Source organism: Leguminivora glycinivorella, chromosome 10 (assembly GCF_023078275.1).
Source record: "Leguminivora glycinivorella isolate SPB_JAAS2020 chromosome 10, LegGlyc_1.1, whole genome shotgun sequence".
Lineage (NCBI taxonomy): Eukaryota > Metazoa > Arthropoda > Insecta > Lepidoptera > Tortricidae > Leguminivora > Leguminivora glycinivorella.
Window position 1 is genome coordinate 13,631,817 of NC_062980.1, and position 17,556 is coordinate 13,649,372.

The following is a 17,556-nucleotide window of genomic DNA, read 5'->3' on the forward strand; positions in this document are numbered from 1 at the left end:
CTATTAAAAAAAACCGCATCAAAATCCGTTGCGTAGTTTTAAAGATTTAAGCATACATAGGGACATAGGGACAGAGAAAGCGACTTTGTTTTATACTATGTAGTGATAAAAAAAACTACTTTTATTTAAGGTTTTTTTAAGGTTCATATGCGATGTCCGCATGTCGAATGACTAATAATGCTTAGTTAAATAGACATCATGAATAAAATAGGACAATTTTACACATATCTACTTCTTGATTATGTCCCACGGAAAAGTTCAATAAGGCTTGTGATGTTGGGACTTACAAAAATATATAAATACTGTATATATACCTAGAGAGTACCCAAAACTTGACTATAATAGTATAACATTGTATCTGATATTAATTCGTTTTAATCCATAGGCAACCCTATCGTCCGACGCTGCGCACGTGCAGCTCCTTTCTTTGTTAGAATTTTGTAGGCATTTAAAAAGGCGGCATTTCGTGAACATCAAAGCAGTGGGCCTTCTGTAATTGTACTATTATATATTCTATGATATTACCTAGTTCGGCCCGTCGGCCATTTTTAGGGTTCCGTAGTCAACTAGGAACCCTTATAGTTTCGCCATGTCTGTCTGTCCGTCCGTCCGTCCGCGAATAATCTCAGTGACCGTTAGCACTAGAAAGCAGAAATTTGGTACCAATATGTATATCAATCACACGGACAAAGTGGTAAAATAAAAAGTGGGAAAAAATGCTTTGTTAGGGTACCCCCTACATACCTATACAGTGGGGACTGATTTTTTTTTTCATTCCAACCCCAACGTGTGATATATTGTTGGATAGGTATTTAAAAATGAATAAGGGTTTACTAAAATCGTTTTTTGATAATGTTAACATTTTCGGAAATAATCGCTGCTAAAGGAAAAAAATGCGTGCCCCCCCCTCTAACTTTTGAACCATATCTTTAAAAAATATGAAAAAGATCAGAAAAGTAGAATTTTAAAAAACTTTCTAGGAAAATTGTTTTGAACTTGATAGGTTCAGTAGTTTTCGAGAAAAATAAGGAAAACTACGGAACCCTACACTGAGCGTGGCCCGACACGCTCTTGGCCGGTTTTTTGCTATAAGGTTTTTTTAAAAACACTAACTTTCCTTAAATTCTCAAGGCTCATTTTTATAAAGAAAAGACTGACTGTAAGGATGATAATTATCATTTCCTGACCATTTCCGCCGGCCGTAACTTTTACCAGACGCTTGAAAGTCTCTCTAACTTACCCTAATTACTCAACTACGGCCGGCGCAAATGGTTAGGAAATGATGATTATCAATTCCTAACAGTGTTTTCTAACACATACATATATAAAAATCGGCGTTGAGAATTTAAGGGAAGTTAGTGTTTGTCAGAAAAAACTTTATAGCAAAGAAATGGCCAACGGGCCGAACAAGGTAATATGCAGACATTAAGACGATACGGTAGGGGTCAATTCTCCATACAAACGCTCTCGACTATTTCCTCCCTGGTTTTTGAAGATAGAGCGATGATTTTTTCAACACAGATTGTTATTATTTTTATCTGTGTCGGACCGTTTTGATTTTTTTGATATTCAGCTTTTTAAAGACTCTAGAGCCAATCAAAAATTTCCAAAAACGGCCTTTTTCATTGTGGCGCAAAAAAAGGTGTGATACTCAAGATTGGTAACAATTAACCAAAAAAGCTAAACGGTCCGACATAGATTATTTCATTGTTATTCAGATTCTCAATTTTCGTTCCGATTGATTAAGTTTTGAAGGAGGAAAGAGTCGAGAGCGGAACCTCGATTTTAAAGATTTTTTTGAAATATCTTTTGACTGAAAAGAACATTAATGGACAATTCTTTTTCGATAAATCTAGTTAATAACACTTGTATATTTAACTAAAATTCCCAAGTTGAAAGGGGGCTCCTTTCCATTTTAGCATTTTCGCTACCGTATCCTCTTAAACGTCGATACGAACTCTACATTATCCCAAAGTTTCATGCTTGAGAAAATGAGGAAGGTCTGGTGGCTCTGGGCTCTTAGTCCATTTAAAGCTATCATTAGGTAAAAACTTTGACATTAGATAAGACTCTGTGTTGAATTGAACAGCGACCTATTTTACTTAGTTGTAAGACGGCCCCTGTTTCAAAAAGGCTACAATTGTCAGTGACATATGTCGAACGACAATTGTCGATGACAGGTAACAAATTACAATTTTATAAAATATTTTCTATAGAATTGCTTACAAACATGACAGACATTTTGCTACAATTGTATGTATTACAATGATGTTGTGAAACAATAATTATTATTTCTAGGCGACATATTTGTAGAATTGTCGGTGAATCTCGACAGGAGGATTAAGATGTGTCGAATTGTGTGACAATTGTAGTAATTTGTGGTTGACATACGCGTTGTTCAAAATGGCTGCCCATGCGAGTAGTATAGTGACACTATTAGTGATAGTGACAGTAATTCCTACCTATATATACTTAGGTTTTCGTACTTAGTTAGGAGTTCCTGTTACTTCGCCGTCCATATAAGTTTCAATAATGCTACGTAAATATGAAATTAAATTTGTAGCAAACTACGGATTATCTCAATTTATTTTTATCATTGTACCATCGGCAGCAATGTTACTACCTTATTACAAGGGCATAAAGCCTACCGATGATTAGTTAAGAGTGTTGCTGTTACGAGTATGATGGACGGACGTTTTTTCGTTAGCGACTGTGACTGTGACGTTGGCTACTTAGTTGGGTACCCGCGGCAAGGATGATTTATGTAGGATTGACAATCTGAATACTAACAATCGTACCTCAATTTTTAGTGCCACCTATCGAATACACTGATGATGCCTACAAATTTCTTTTTTCAAAATGTGTATTGACGTGATATCATGATATTAAAAGAAAGAAGTATGTCATTTGTTTTATAAAAAATAAAAATACGCAAAAATATTTGGAGAAAATATGATTTTTGCCACTTTCAGGCTGCGAAACAGCGCCATCTAGTTTTATCTCTTTAAGGCCAATTTCAGGGGTACACTTTTTTGTATGGGCTTTGTCAGTCCCGGTATATATCGTCCTTGGTACCCAGTGTGCTTAGTAAAGTCGGCAAGTCCACTGAATAGCTATTATATGTATTACGGAAACAATTGAAGTTTACCTGACTCCTTCTCTTTCGTAGCTATCTAACTCTATCACTCTTGCGTATTGGTGCGACAGAGGCAGACTTCATTTCTGTCGGCGTCTGACGTCTACGATTGCCATTCGGCTACGCCCGCTGTTCACCGAGAGTGTACATTGTGCAACGAACTCGCTCGAAAATATGTACTTGGCACACTCGAAGTCGCTCCTCACTCGCAACGATCTCGTTGCGCACTCGTCTCGCCAAATGTGGAAGCGCCCTAAAGGGTCGAGCTACTAGTATGAATGAATAAATATGTATTAAAGTCAATACGGTTTGGTTATTACTGATATCAAACACAAGGGTCGAGAACAAACAACACAATCTCGTTTCGTATAAACGTATATTGATTTACGTAATAAAATACCATGATAGGTACCTACCAGCAGCGGCTGATCCATACAAGCCGATTCCCACCGCCTTGCCTAAAATTGATTACTAGTAAAGTACCTAATGTTAAGGTAAGTTTATTTTTGCTCAGTGTTGCCTAACAGAAATTTTCACCAGCCGCCACTACATACATACTACCTACATCAAAATACCATTTAAGTCATTTAATTATTTTTTCTACTCCCGTGTTGTTATTCGTAATTTACAGTGTCGTGCATAGATCGTTAAAACCCTACATAAAAGATGCCCCCGCCCGGCGCCCCGCGCACCCACGCATACGATATAAGGTCAGTGCGGGCAAGACCGGCATAGTTTATTTGAAATAAAGTTTGAGTGGATAAAACTCTATAATTAATTTAGTGTGGCGTAATGCGCATGGTCCTATGGGATAGCAAATATTATATTTTACAAAGCTTTTATAATATTTTGGCGAAATAAGGTAATTTTAAGTGATAAAAATCACATTTTTTAAGGCTCGGCGGGTTGACCGTCCCCCCGCGATGAGTACGGGAAGACCGTCTAGTGCTTGTTGTCGCGTAACTGCATATGAGACTAGGTTCCAAAACCATGATCATTGTTATTTTACGTAATAACAGGGCAGAATGTGCTAGATAATTAATAAAATAACGTTGAAATTTTAAACATATAAGCATTTTTCCATTTATAAGGCAAGACATAATGTCCCGTAGATGGGGTTCATAACCTTTTCTTTTCAGGTTTAATTTAGTCACGATATTACAGGCTCATATAAATCCAACTACTTATTTGTTTTTGAAACTTTGTTATTAAGTAAAAGGTAATAGGATATTATGTACGTGAATTAGTTAGGTAACATTCCTTAGCAATATCTGGGTTTTGCTATAGTCACTACCAGAGTTGGGCAAAAAGTACCGTCGTTGGGTAAAAATACTCGTGGCGTCTTTATTAACAATTTTCGGCTTCGCCTCAAATTGTTACTAACGCCACTCGTCTTTTTTGACCTCACTTAAACGCCAGTTGCATAAAATACTATAATAATAGGTACTTACTTCGGGAGCATGAGTAATAACAACTACCTATCTGATAAATATCAGCGTGAATAAGTACATACTAATTAACTGATATGTCATATAAGTACATACTAGCGTGGAGCGAACAAAACACTTTTCTGGAATTAGCAAACCTAATAGTTATCAATCAATGACCCTTAGTATATATGTATTATATATTATTATATGACCCTAAGTCTGCCTCTGTCGCGCCAATACGCAAGAGTGATAGAGTTAGATAGCTACGAAAGAGATATTACCCGTAGCCTTTGTGCAAATTTTACAATACAATACAATACAATACTCTTTATTGCACACCTTGATAAAATACAACAATACAAAACAAGGAAGCAAACGAACAAAGGTAAACAACAGGCGGTCTTATCGCTAAAGAGAGATTTCTTCCAGACAACCTTAAGGTAGCGGAAATTGATAAATTTACATAATGTCAATTGTCAGTAGGTGTCAGAAAATTCGAAGAAATAAACTTATCGCACAATATAGACAAAAAAATTAACATACATAAACATACATAGGTATATAAAAGATAAATAACTAAATGCATAAATAGGTATATAAATAAAATATATATAAATTAATACACATATAACAGTACCAGGTTAGGCAGGTTATTTAGAAGGAGTAATTAGACAAAAATATTACATTATTTATTATTTTATTATTTTTATTTATTATTTTCAGCTTTTTAAATCAACATCTTCAGCCCCCGCATTGGGTTTGAAATTTAGAAAATCTCATACAAAAAAAAATTTCGGCAGTATTGTTTAGTATATGTTATTGATACAAATCATTATAATAAACTACCAAAAGTTGCGAAAATATACACTATGATGTTGAGTTCTACATGTATCCACTGAACACGCCTACCATATGTAACCGGTGGACACTCTATTTAATAATACAAACATTGTAAAACATGGAAAAAATGTACCAGTTACATTTGGCCCCCGTCGAGATTTGCCCTGCTGTGGCTTACCTAATTACTTAATAAAAATGCAAGTATTTTTTGCGAAAAGCGAACCACCGAAAAGACAGACTTTCTGCGTTAAGCTCTTCTTATCCTTTTGCACAAAAGAAGACTATTCCTTCAAAATGTTCTGGGTACTTAGCCAGCATCACAATCGCTTTGTAAGCGTATCGTTCTCCCTATCGCTCTTCTGTAGTGGCGCGACAGAGACAGACTGCGTTTCGATCGCCACCTAGCGTCAATAATTGTCACTTCGGCTAGGCCAACTGGCCCCGTAGCCGAATGGCATTTCTCCGACGCCAAACGAAAGCGATACGCCGCTGGCTCTGTCGCGCCAATACGCAAGCGCGATAGAGATAGATATCTACTAGCGCTTCGTTTCGTGAGCGTTTCGTGAGCGATTGTGCCATTCGGCTAGCCACCCTGGTGTCGTAGCCGATTGGCACTTCTGCGACGCGAAACGAAAACGAAACGCCGCGAGAGGTAGTCTGATGGCTCTGTCGCGCCAATACGCAAGAGCGATAGAGATAGATATCTACGAGCGTTTCGTTTCGTGAGCGTTTGTGCCATTCGGCTACGTACCCTGTGTAGTATTAGGTAGATTAGGTACTCGGTCTCTCTATTCATTTCGTAAGTTTCAGATTTCAATAGACATGAGCACCTGAATCCAACATCAAAGATGTATAGAAAGCTACAAGACACGTTAGGTATTACGTGTTTCGTAATATAATTGTGTTTATACCTGTTTTAAGATAATTTCTTTCACTTTTATCAATGGGCACTATGGACACATTTTTTGAAATATTGTTTTCAGTACAGATGGTGTTATTTTTACGCACTAGTTCGAGAAGTGGTTCATTATATGCCAGGTCGAAACTTCGGAGGCTCATCTGTACTGAAAAACGTACGATACACGTGCGAAAAGGAAATTCGTAACTCGTGTCGGTTTAAAACACTCCCTTCAGTCGTGTTTTAATTTATCGCCACTCGTTTCGAACTTCCTTTTTTACGCACTTGTATCGTAATGTACTATTTCAGTACAGATGGTGTTATTTTTACGCACTAGTGCGAGAAGTGGTTCATTATAATATGTCAGGTCGAAACTTCGGAGTGTCATCTGTACTGAAAAACGTCGTGCGATACACGTGTGAAGAGGAAATTCGTAACTTGTGTCGATTTAAATTTATCGTCACTCTTTCTCATTTCCTCTTTTACACACTTGTATCGTAAATGTAGGTACTATATTAGTTTATAATATGAACCAAATAAATACCTATCAATTACTTTTACTTTATAACGTTGAAAATTGTTATGTCGAATATTAATACCTAGTAGTTCCCCCGAAAACATTTCCCATTTTATTAATAGGCCTAAATTGTGTTTGACCAAAAAGTACTGTCCCCTATTATCATTTTCCCCATTCTTAGTTCGTAGCAATTTTATTTCGCTTATGATTCAAATCAACATTTATTAAAATTCCGAAGTATCATGTCATTTGGCAACTAATTTTTGTGGCGTAAAGTAGGTACCTCTTCAAACCGAAATATTATTTTCGCGTTATATCAAAAGATCAAAATTATCTAAAGTAAATGTAAATCATCAATGCATTGATTCTAACCTAACCTAACCTAACCCACTTTTCCCACCCAATAGTATAACACAATTACGATTACGAACAATTAAATCGGGTCACGGATACCTGCATGTTTGCCGAACAAAGAAACCCACCCCCAATTACTTTACTGATTTTTTACTGAAAATCGCCATTTAAATAAAATTGGTATTTTTCTGTATCAAAGTCTAATCTCCTGAGTACCTAACTGGCGCAAATAATTAGAACCATTTTTGAAGTTATATACATGTTTCAGAATTAAATCTGCAAGATTTTTTGGTTATTTACATAACTTAAAAACTGTGCAGGGTTTTCCTTTGGCTACCTGCATCACAGTCGCACACCAAGAGTTCACGTCACAAATTCATTGAGCATTTGTATAGCCACTATGGTTATATTTTTATAGGTACCTATTTCTTCACGCTCTTATCACCAGGTCACCAGCGCTTCCAAAAAAAAACAAACGGTCCGACACAGGATATTGATAATAATTATCAATCTACTCGTAGTTATATATAAATAGTACATTATTCTTCAGTACACGTAGACGCAATGAGACTTTTAAACAGCAAATGTGATGAAAAATACATTGCTCAAGCTTCAAGAATCATAAAGGGAACATTCGCGACTGTTGCGTCACTTGCGTCTTCTAGTAAATGATCACACCTAAGAGTCCTAAGCACCCACCACGAGTTATGATGTTTCAGAATACTTGACAGTGTAAGTAATATAACGGAAAATGGTCCTTCAATTCTTTGTTTGGGGCGCTGTTTGCTTTTCCGTAGGTATACTGAGTGTGATTTCCCTCTACAATTATTACAACGAGAAATATCGATTCGGAAATTCATGGTAGCTGCCCTGTTCCATCTAAGCTTAGTAGAAAACTACGTGAATAAAACGTCTCGTATCACTGCTTTTATATAACGCTATATGCTACACGGCTGAAAATCCTCTTTAGAAATTTCGTAGTCTTTGTGTAACATCCTAGAGTAGTATGCGATGTCTAGCCGACTGTGATGTATTACGAAAACCTGAGTTTAGGAATATAAAATGACAAAGACTATTCGAAAGTCAGCATAATTTTGGTAGACAAAGCGCGCAACTTACCTAAAATAAATAATTGGGTTGCAAATATAAATAGGTAGGTATGGCAATTTGTGCATTTCGTGGTCAGAAATGTCAGTTTAATCATTATTTTCTATGTACAGGCACATACAGATGTTTTTGTTTAGCGGTTACTAAGTGGTAGTTAAGCTTGTGTCGTTCACGAACTATGAACTGTTAGGAATAAAATCCCATCAATGACCGAAATGAACTGAATCTTTTTGTGCTCTGAGAATCGGTCTTTGCTCATTTAGTTCAGTATAGGATCGGCGAGCGCGAGCGGTTTCGATCAAGAACGAGTGTGTGACTGCGCCGACTGAGAGCGAGAGCTACTCAGCAGAGCAACACAAAAACATCAAGGTTTCATATTAAACTTCGGTTACTTACAACCTTTCGACCCGGAATGTTACTATCTGTGGACTATTCGTATCATTTTGACACTATTCGGTCCCATTCGTTCTGATCTTTCCGACCGCAGTGGTCGCTGGTCTGGCTGAACTAAATGAGCAAAAGACCTAAAAGAGCGAACTAGTTCGTGGGGGCGATTGAACGAGATCGGAGCGCTCCGATCAACGAACGAAACGGCACAAGCCTAGTGGTAGTTACGTTTTTCGTGACAATGTTGATGCTGAGTGTACAAGGTTTGCCAAAGTATTTTTAGGGTTCCGTACCAAAAAGGGTAAGGAACCCCTATTCCATATAAGTAGACAGGGTCATTCTTAGCAAATAATTTATTACATTTATAATAATAATGCTACTTGTGAAATATCATTTTGTGTCGATGTCGATTTTTAGTTTGATGTATTGATTAGGCTTAGAGAATAAGGATCGCAGTAAGTGTGGCAAAGACGATTATAATTATTCAAATTCGTTAAAAGGACACAAACTAGAAATAACTTAACCACAATTTTTTTTTAAACCCCCGACCGCGACATAGTGGACCGATTTTCGTGAAACATGGCTAAGAACAGTGCCGACTAATTCAGTGTTCAAACAAAAAAAAACTAAATTTAAATCGGTTCATCCGTTCGGAAGCTACGATGCCACAGATAGACACACACACAAACAGACAGACAGACAGACACGTCAAACTTCGTCGTTTTTGCGTCGGGGGTTGATAAAAGTGAAAGTGGCAAAAAGAAATGCTCCGAAAATTTAAGACAAGATAATAACCGGCCAAGTGCGAGTTGTACTCGCGTTGTAAGGGTTCCGTACACTACAAGAACGGCTTAAGCGCCTCCTTTTTAGTAGGAACTTAAGTCAGAGTTTTGAATGATTCACGGTTATTTTCATTAGACTTATATTGACCGGGATATAGACCGTGATTACCTTTTTGATTTTTGTCGAGCTCCCGATATTTCGACGCAGTTGCATGCATCATGATCACGGAAAACTGACGAAGGCGGGTGGATGTTAAAGTTGCATAGACAGCGCGCGATCTACCCTCCTTCGCGCGCGTCGGCTGCGTTCACTTTCAGAAATATCGGGAGCTCGACAAAAATCAAAAAGGTAATCACGGTCTATATCCCGGTCAATATAAGTCGAACTTAAGTCATTTTTGCAAATAATCGATATTTTGAGCAAAACGAAACAGAAATGAGTTTATATGTAATATTCAAAAGCGCTCACACAATTTCAAGAGATTTGGTAACTCCTTGCAGCGGCATTAAGTGAAATTCGTAATTTGAGTTTTTTTTCTTTTAATTCTGACTGACTTTAATTCTGTATGTAGATTTCTAATTGGTTTTCCTGTAATCTATAGATTGAAAACTATCCGTGTATTTTTTTGAAAATTTTACGCTTAGCAGTTTCGGAGATAAGGAGGGGGATAAGGGGGGGTAATTTTTTTGCCTATTTTCTTAAATAACTTGAAAATTACCTTACTAAAAATTATTAAAAAAATATTCTTGAAATAGTCATAAAAACCTTTCATTTGGTAACACGTAGTTCTAGAAACTTTGATTTTTAATTTTCACTTTTACCTCCCAAAAGTGGCCCCTATAATAATTTTCTTTATTTAAATTGCATGTCCGTCTTTGGGTCACAGGTTTACATATGCGTGCCAAATTTCAAGTTAATCGGTTCAGTAGTTTCGGAGAAAATTGGCTGTGACAGTGGACAGACATATAGGGTTCCGTTTTTCCTTTTTGAGGTACGGAACCCTAAAAAACTATCATTAACAGCAAGGATAACATAAGCAAGATATTATTGAGTAAAATGCCTAGTTCAATACATAAAATGCCCATAATTTCACTCTTAATTAAGCAAGAAGTGAAAGAAAAGCGGAGATTGTAGCCGGCGATAAACTAGCCCTTCGTCCAGATTGACTCGTCTCAAAGAAATCTAATCATTCCGATTAGACTTCTTTGATGTTAGTTTAGGCTTCGACTCCCTGGAAAATCGAGATTGCGGACTTGAAGCCGTGTCAAAAAGACCATCATGAAAAAAGTCATGTACCTATAGCGTCTTGGCCGAACTGGCCCCGTAGCCGAATGGCATTTCTCCGACGCGAAACGAAAACGAAACGAGGTAGTCTCGCTCTGTCGCGCCAATACGCAAGAGCGATAGAGCCTAATATGGCTAAGAACATTCCCGACTAACTCAGCTTTCAAACAAAAAAAACTAAATCTAAATCGGTTCATCCGTTCGGGAGCTACGATGCCACAGAAATAGACACACACAGACAACCGTTTGATATTAAGCTCAATAAATACACAAACAAAATAAGGAATTGAGTTCAGAAATAAGTACTTAAGCAATATGAATCTTTTCTCAGAGGAGTTGTACGTGACAGACCAATTTACAAGTGATCGTCCCACGCGGCCTTCAATAAAGCATATATATCCATGTTAACGCAGTAGTAGGTAATAAGTGACACTAATAAAGACAGACCCTCGATAAAAGACTGCCTTCAATAGGATAACTACAAAGTTACGACTTTTTGTGAATCCACTGAAATCGGTTTACATAAAGAGGCTCTAAATAAAATGAGCGCCATTTGTGTAAATTTGCGCCAACTTAGGTCCAATTTTGCTAATATGGGGTGTTTAGCAGTTATGAGCGAATTCATAATACATATATCTTAGGAACGTTCTAAACATATATGAATCATTATACTTTTAACGGTCGCAAACTAGTTAGCTGACAAGCTAGTTAAGGAACCCACGACGACATCATTTACATAAAGAACCTATAAAGATATATGGACATACTTATGTCCTGTAATTATGTGTTTATTTACAGAAAATACCTAAATAAACTGAATATTTACCTTTTCTTTTAGTATGGACCTAATAATAACATTAATAACGATACGCAAGACACCTTATTAACACCTCTTTAATTTACATATACCCTATTATGGCCGTTAACAGACAGTCTTAAAAATTCATAATCTTAAAAAAGATTTGTATGCAAACTGACAGTTCAAACTGACACTGACAGATCTGTCAGTGTCAGTTTGCATACAAATCTTTTCTAAGATTATGAATTTTTAAGACTGCCTGTTGCCGGCCTATGTCCGCTATTAGTGATACCCTCTATAAATGAGACAAACACATTTTATTATAGATTAGCTGTCTAATTGAGACCCTGAATAAGGGGAGATAAATTTTCTCGTCCGTTGAAGTCTTACTTATCCAGGTTTCACTGTATTATCTGAAATTACCAAGAAATCGGACACAATTGACACAAAATACCCACATAATATCTATATATCTCGTAATACGATAAACTAGAGCCTAGTGGACCTAGTGGTAGCTGTATAATAGCCCACTATATATTCCTGCGTGCGTAGCCGAATGGCATTTCTCCGACGCCACACGAAAACGAAACGCCGCGCCAGTTAGTCTGGCTCTGTCGCGCCAATACGCACGAGCGATAGAGATAGATATCTACTAGCGTTTCGTTTCGTGAGCGTTTCGTGAGCGTTTGTGCCATTCGGCTACGCACCCTGAGCCGCATAGTGCTCTCTGATTTCTCTAAACCTGAAATTGCTTGCGTGTCCTCTTGCCAAAATTACCCGTGTACCTAAATTTTACAATAGATATCACAGAATATAATCATTGTAATTTTTTTTTTGGTTGGAGACACACTAAAAAATCAGTTACAAAAAAAAATAAACGACCATTGACATCCAAAACTCCAACTACTTAAGGAGAAATCAAATTAGTTTTTTTAAATATATTTTTGATTTGTTGTTTTAAGTTAAGGTACAACGGGGCAAATCTCGACTGGGGGACAATTGTAACTGATTATTTTTTTCCATTATTACACTATTAAGTTGAGTTCCACATATATCTACTGAACACCAACCAGTATAACCAGTGGACACTCTAATTAATAATGCAAACATTGTAAAACATGGAAAAATGGATCAGTTGCATCCCCCAGTCGAATTTGCCCCACTTTACCTTAGTCACATTATTAGATATCTATCTAATATTTGTATCTTTAATTGAGCAATTCTATTGTATTGTTTATTTATATTATACTAGCTTTTGCCCGCGGCTTCGCTCGCGTTAGAAAGAGACGTAGCCTACGAGTATGTCACTCTCCATCCCTTCAACTATCTCCACTTAAAAAATCACGACAATTCGTCGCTCCGTTTTGCCGTGAAGAACGGACAAACAAACAGACACACACACTTTCCCATTCATAATATTAGTATGGATACCGGCGACCTCGGAAACAGCGCTAACGAGTCCGTTGAAATTAGTTGTGTCCGGGGGTGAAAAATCGATCTATTTTAGTCTTAGGTAACTTATTATTAATCTGTGGTCTTAGTGCGTTTTCACATTATCCGATCCGATATCGGACGTCGGACCGATATCCCATACATTACAAGCGCCATCTTGGAATTTTTCCATTGAAATCCTTCCGAAATCCGATATCGGAGCAGGGAAGGCGAATTTTCGAGTTTCCGAACTCTGAGCAAAGCTCGGTTGCCCAGGTACTAAATTATAAACTGAGATTAACTAATTGTAGTAGTAGTAGTAGTAGTAGTAGTAACTCTTTATTGTACAAAAACACATAAAAAAAAAGCATACATTAAGATATGAAGTACAAAGGCGAACTTATCCCTTGTAGTCTCTTTATATGTAGCTCAGATTAAAAAAAAACGTTAATAATTATTCTGTTCTCTGTTATGACTTGTTAAAGTGCCTCTGTGGCCTAATTGCTGAACATTTAAATGATTTGTATGTACATATTTATATTTGTTGCAAGGGTACCGTTCTACCGTTCACAATACCGTTTTCCCCTCACTAGCTCGGAAACACGTGTTTTGTCCTTTAATACCAGCGGGTAAAAACGTATTTTATCCACTAGTGGGTAAAGTAATTTGACCTTGAATAAAGTCAAATTTACTGCTTTAAAATTGCTAAAAGTAGGTGAATCTAGTAATAAAGATGATTTACCACCTGTAGAACTACTGGGTGATAAACGCATTTTTTGCGTTGTAGTTTCCTCGCTATATAGTGAGGGGAAAAGTTTTGTGTTATACAAGGGTGCAAAGTTGTATTTTAACGCCGAGTGTGGAATTGAAAAACGAGCAAGTGAAAGGATTCTATAGTTGAACCACGAGCAAAGCGAGTGGTTCGAGAATAGAATCCTGAACTTGCGAGTTTTTTAACACACGAGAAGTAAAATACATTTGCACCACAAAACTTTTCCCCTCACTATATAGCGAGGAAACTACAACGCAAAAAATGCGTTTATCACTGCTTCCAGTAGTTCTACAAATAACTATTTCAATTAACTTTAGCTTAGCTATTAACATTAAATAGCTTGCTTTTCCACTGTCTATTTATATCGGCTTGGAGTTTCGGAGAAACTAGTAGGTAGCAGCTTCGTTCCTACGGACGTGGGTTTATGGGACAGAAATATGAAATTATCGTCAAGCTACTTTTAAAAAAACTTGTATCTTCGTCTGTCAATGAAAAGAAAATTGTAGTAAGTATGTATGGAATGCATATAGACCATCGAGTACATACCCTGGGGTATGTCCTCGATGATATAGACTTACTGCGTTTTAACTTTGAGGAACAGCGTGAGATACGAGATTTTTTTTAAAGTAGTGACGATATGTAATAGGTAGTTCTTTTTTTTACAGGGAGGCAAAGTTATTGTGTACCGCGTTTAGCGTTGCGAGGATTTCAAGGCACGGAGGTTAAAGAAATGTGACACTCTTTGAGTTGCAGGCGTCCATAGGTTACGGTGACCGCTTTCCATCAGGCGGATCGTATGCTTGTTTGCCACTGACGTAGTATAAAAAAAAACATCAACTGTACAATGCGAACTAAATCAAATCCATTAATTTATTTAACATTTATGATTTTAAAATCATTATTTACTCGTAAACTCAATTCTACCGTCACAGCTTTGGGCATCAAGTAAAAATTGTATAACATTTATTTTGCACTCTTGTGGATAAAATGCAAGTTTTTAACTATAAAACTCCCGTGAGACTCATACATATTTAAAAATATTTTAAATTGAACCGAAACATGTCGAACGCTATATCGACTTAATACGTGAGTAACCCGCTTAAAATATTTTTAAATATGCAAGTTTTTATTCGTTTTTGAAGTATCAAGATAGCCTTTACCAGTTGGGGTGGTGAAATAGTGAAGTTATCATGGGTACTTTTTTTATTTTTATGTTGTTGAGTGAGTTGGGGTAAAAAAAATCACAACGCAATCAACCCATACCTTCATAGGGTCGAATAGATCTGATGCCGGGGCGAACATATTGACAAAAATAAAATTTGTTAATTAACCGTGGAGATAAGTCGAACTTTTTCAAGCTTGGGAAATTAATGTTCTTGTCTACAGTAATGTATATGGTATACCTACTTGCGCTTTGAAAGTGAAACATAACGAAGAAAGTTAAAATAGAACATTATTATACCTAAACAAGAACATTAATATCTCTAGCTTAGTAAAAGCTCGACTTTAAAAGAGTATACAAACGGTTTTCCAGAATTAACATGACATTATTTACGTATAGGCACCACATCCTCCCAGGTAGGTGCTTAATACAATAAATTTTGTAAAAAAAAACCCACAGACCAGTTTTTTCACAGAGGTCCTCTGTGAAAAAACCACTATAGGGTGTATAATATATAACTTACCATTCATTTTAATATTTAATCACTAATTTGTTCAGTATTAACACTATATACTTTATCAACTAATACAAAATTGTCTTCGCCCGTTGCGTACCAAGTTTCCCTAGTCTCCCCGCACACCGGCCGTCTGCCTCTGCCGGGCAACCAATCTCAACTGAAAGCCTGAAAACTGGAAAATGAAAAGCGCAAATATTTGGCTGTACTGCCGCCCGCTAGATAATTAGGCGTATAAAGTACAGGCAATTCGTAAAGTTGTTTTTGTAAGGAAATATCTTCTTGACATTTGCTTTAGTTAGTACCTTTTGAGTTTGGGCGTTTTCTGAAAAAATAAATAAAGGGTGATTCTCATAAATCTTGGGGTTTTTGGGGCTCATTCTACACGTAATCGACAGCACGCTACGTCACGTTTTATTAAGACGATTTGCGTTTGCGATTTTTTGCATTTGCGCGTCACGTAGTTGAAACTATTTTATTTTACTTAAACTTTATTGCACAAAAGACAAACTTAATGTACAAAAGGCGAACTTAATGCCATGAGGCATTCTCTACCAGTCAACCTTAAGGCAAAGTTAAGGGTAAGTTAAGTTTTTTTTTTGTACCTACTTGCTAATTTGTTTCTGTGGCAATAAAGAAATTTCAATTTCAATTTCAAAAGTAGAGAAGATTGTAAGCGGTGCATTGGAAACAAATTAATTAGGTAAATATAATTGACAATGCTTTATACACCGTAACTACACACATACTTACATATTTACATAAATTAAATTGGAATTTCCATGTAATTTTTTGAGATATTTTTACTCATCTGGATTGAATCTCACGAACTCAAAAATGTCAGATACCTGGTGTAACTAGTACCAAAGATTATTACAGGATTTACATACTTCATACTAAGAATCGTATCTATTTTTTTTAGCGCCACCTATTAAATACTATCATAACTACACTGATGATGCCTACATTTTTTTTTTAAATGTGTATTGACGTGATATCATTATTTTAAAAGAATGAAATATGTCATTTGTTCTTATAAGAAATAAAAACTAAAAAAATATTTGGGGAAAACATGAATTTGGCCACTTTCAATCTGCGAAACAGCGCCATCTAGTTTTAAGCCTAAAAGACCCATACATTTCAGGGGTGCGCTTTTTTGTATGGGCTTTGTCATCCCAGTATTAAATCGTTAGTGCTAGTAGGTACATAATACATATGAGAATCAGATCTTCGTTCTTTATTTTAGAACAATCCTAAATTAAACTAAACTTCCTACAATACAAAACCGAAGTTTGACAGCGATTCAGATACGAGTCGTGTTGTCCCATCCTAATAATGTTTCACTACCTATCTAAATATTTCGGTTACCTAGTTAAGTTTGTCAAATTTCAGTTCATTATCGTAGGGTAGACGGAGGCGAATCGGATCACTGGGTAAATCGGATCAAGTTAAGCATTTCTTGAAAATTCAAATGATAATGGCTTGCCACGGGCAGCTAATGAACGTCCCGCGTTGGATTTGACCTTTCCGCAGGCCGCGGCAGAGGCCGCCACTAGCGGCCGCCATTAAGTCTCAGGGATGCTTCGCGTCAAACCACTCGTTTCGGTGTGCTGTGATTTTACCGGTGATATAAAAAACGTGCTTACAATATTTGTGATAAAATCCAAGTAAGTTGGCTAAAGTCTAATGTTTATTATTAAATGTTGTTAACAATGTGTTTTGTATTCGTTATTGGTGTGATTGATACTGTACTTTAAAGAATATTTACGGCTATTCGGATCACCTCTTTGGTGGCGAAGTGGATCACTACTTTGGATCCGTTTTATTATGTTTCTTTTAATTATTATTAGTATTTGCACGTTTCAGATGGTTCGTACGTACAAAATAAATACACATCAGGAAGAATGGAGTGTATAAAATATGTCAGAAGCAGCTGACAAGGTGCTGAGTAAAGAGCTGATGATACGTCGGGCGGCCGAAATCTATAATGTGCCATTGCCATTTACTTCCTTGCAAATAAGAGTTTCACTTTCCCGTAGTGTTAGCTTTGTACATTGAATTTTTTTTTTTTTTTTATGAAAATAGGCAGCAAACGAGCACACGAGCCGCCTGATGGTAAGCAGTCATCGCCGCCCATGGACA

At 36.7% G+C, this 17,556-nt stretch overlaps 2 protein-coding genes across 2 annotated transcripts in view; one reads left to right on the plus strand and one right to left on the minus strand.

The window, feature by feature from the left end:
* Positions 1–15,554, minus strand: part of LOC125230248 (protein singed wings 2) — a 108,619-nt gene extending 93,065 nt beyond the window's left edge. Inside the window, exon 1 of the mRNA XM_048135354.1 lies at positions 15,424–15,554. Coding sequence (XP_047991311.1) covers positions 15,424–15,430 — 7 coding nt within the window. The 5' untranslated portion in view covers positions 15,431–15,554. The remainder of the gene's footprint in view (positions 1–15,423) is intronic.
* Positions 1–17,556, plus strand: part of LOC125230247 (rho GTPase-activating protein gacZ-like) — an 89,808-nt gene that overhangs the window by 43,268 nt on the left and 28,984 nt on the right. The window lies entirely within an intron of this gene.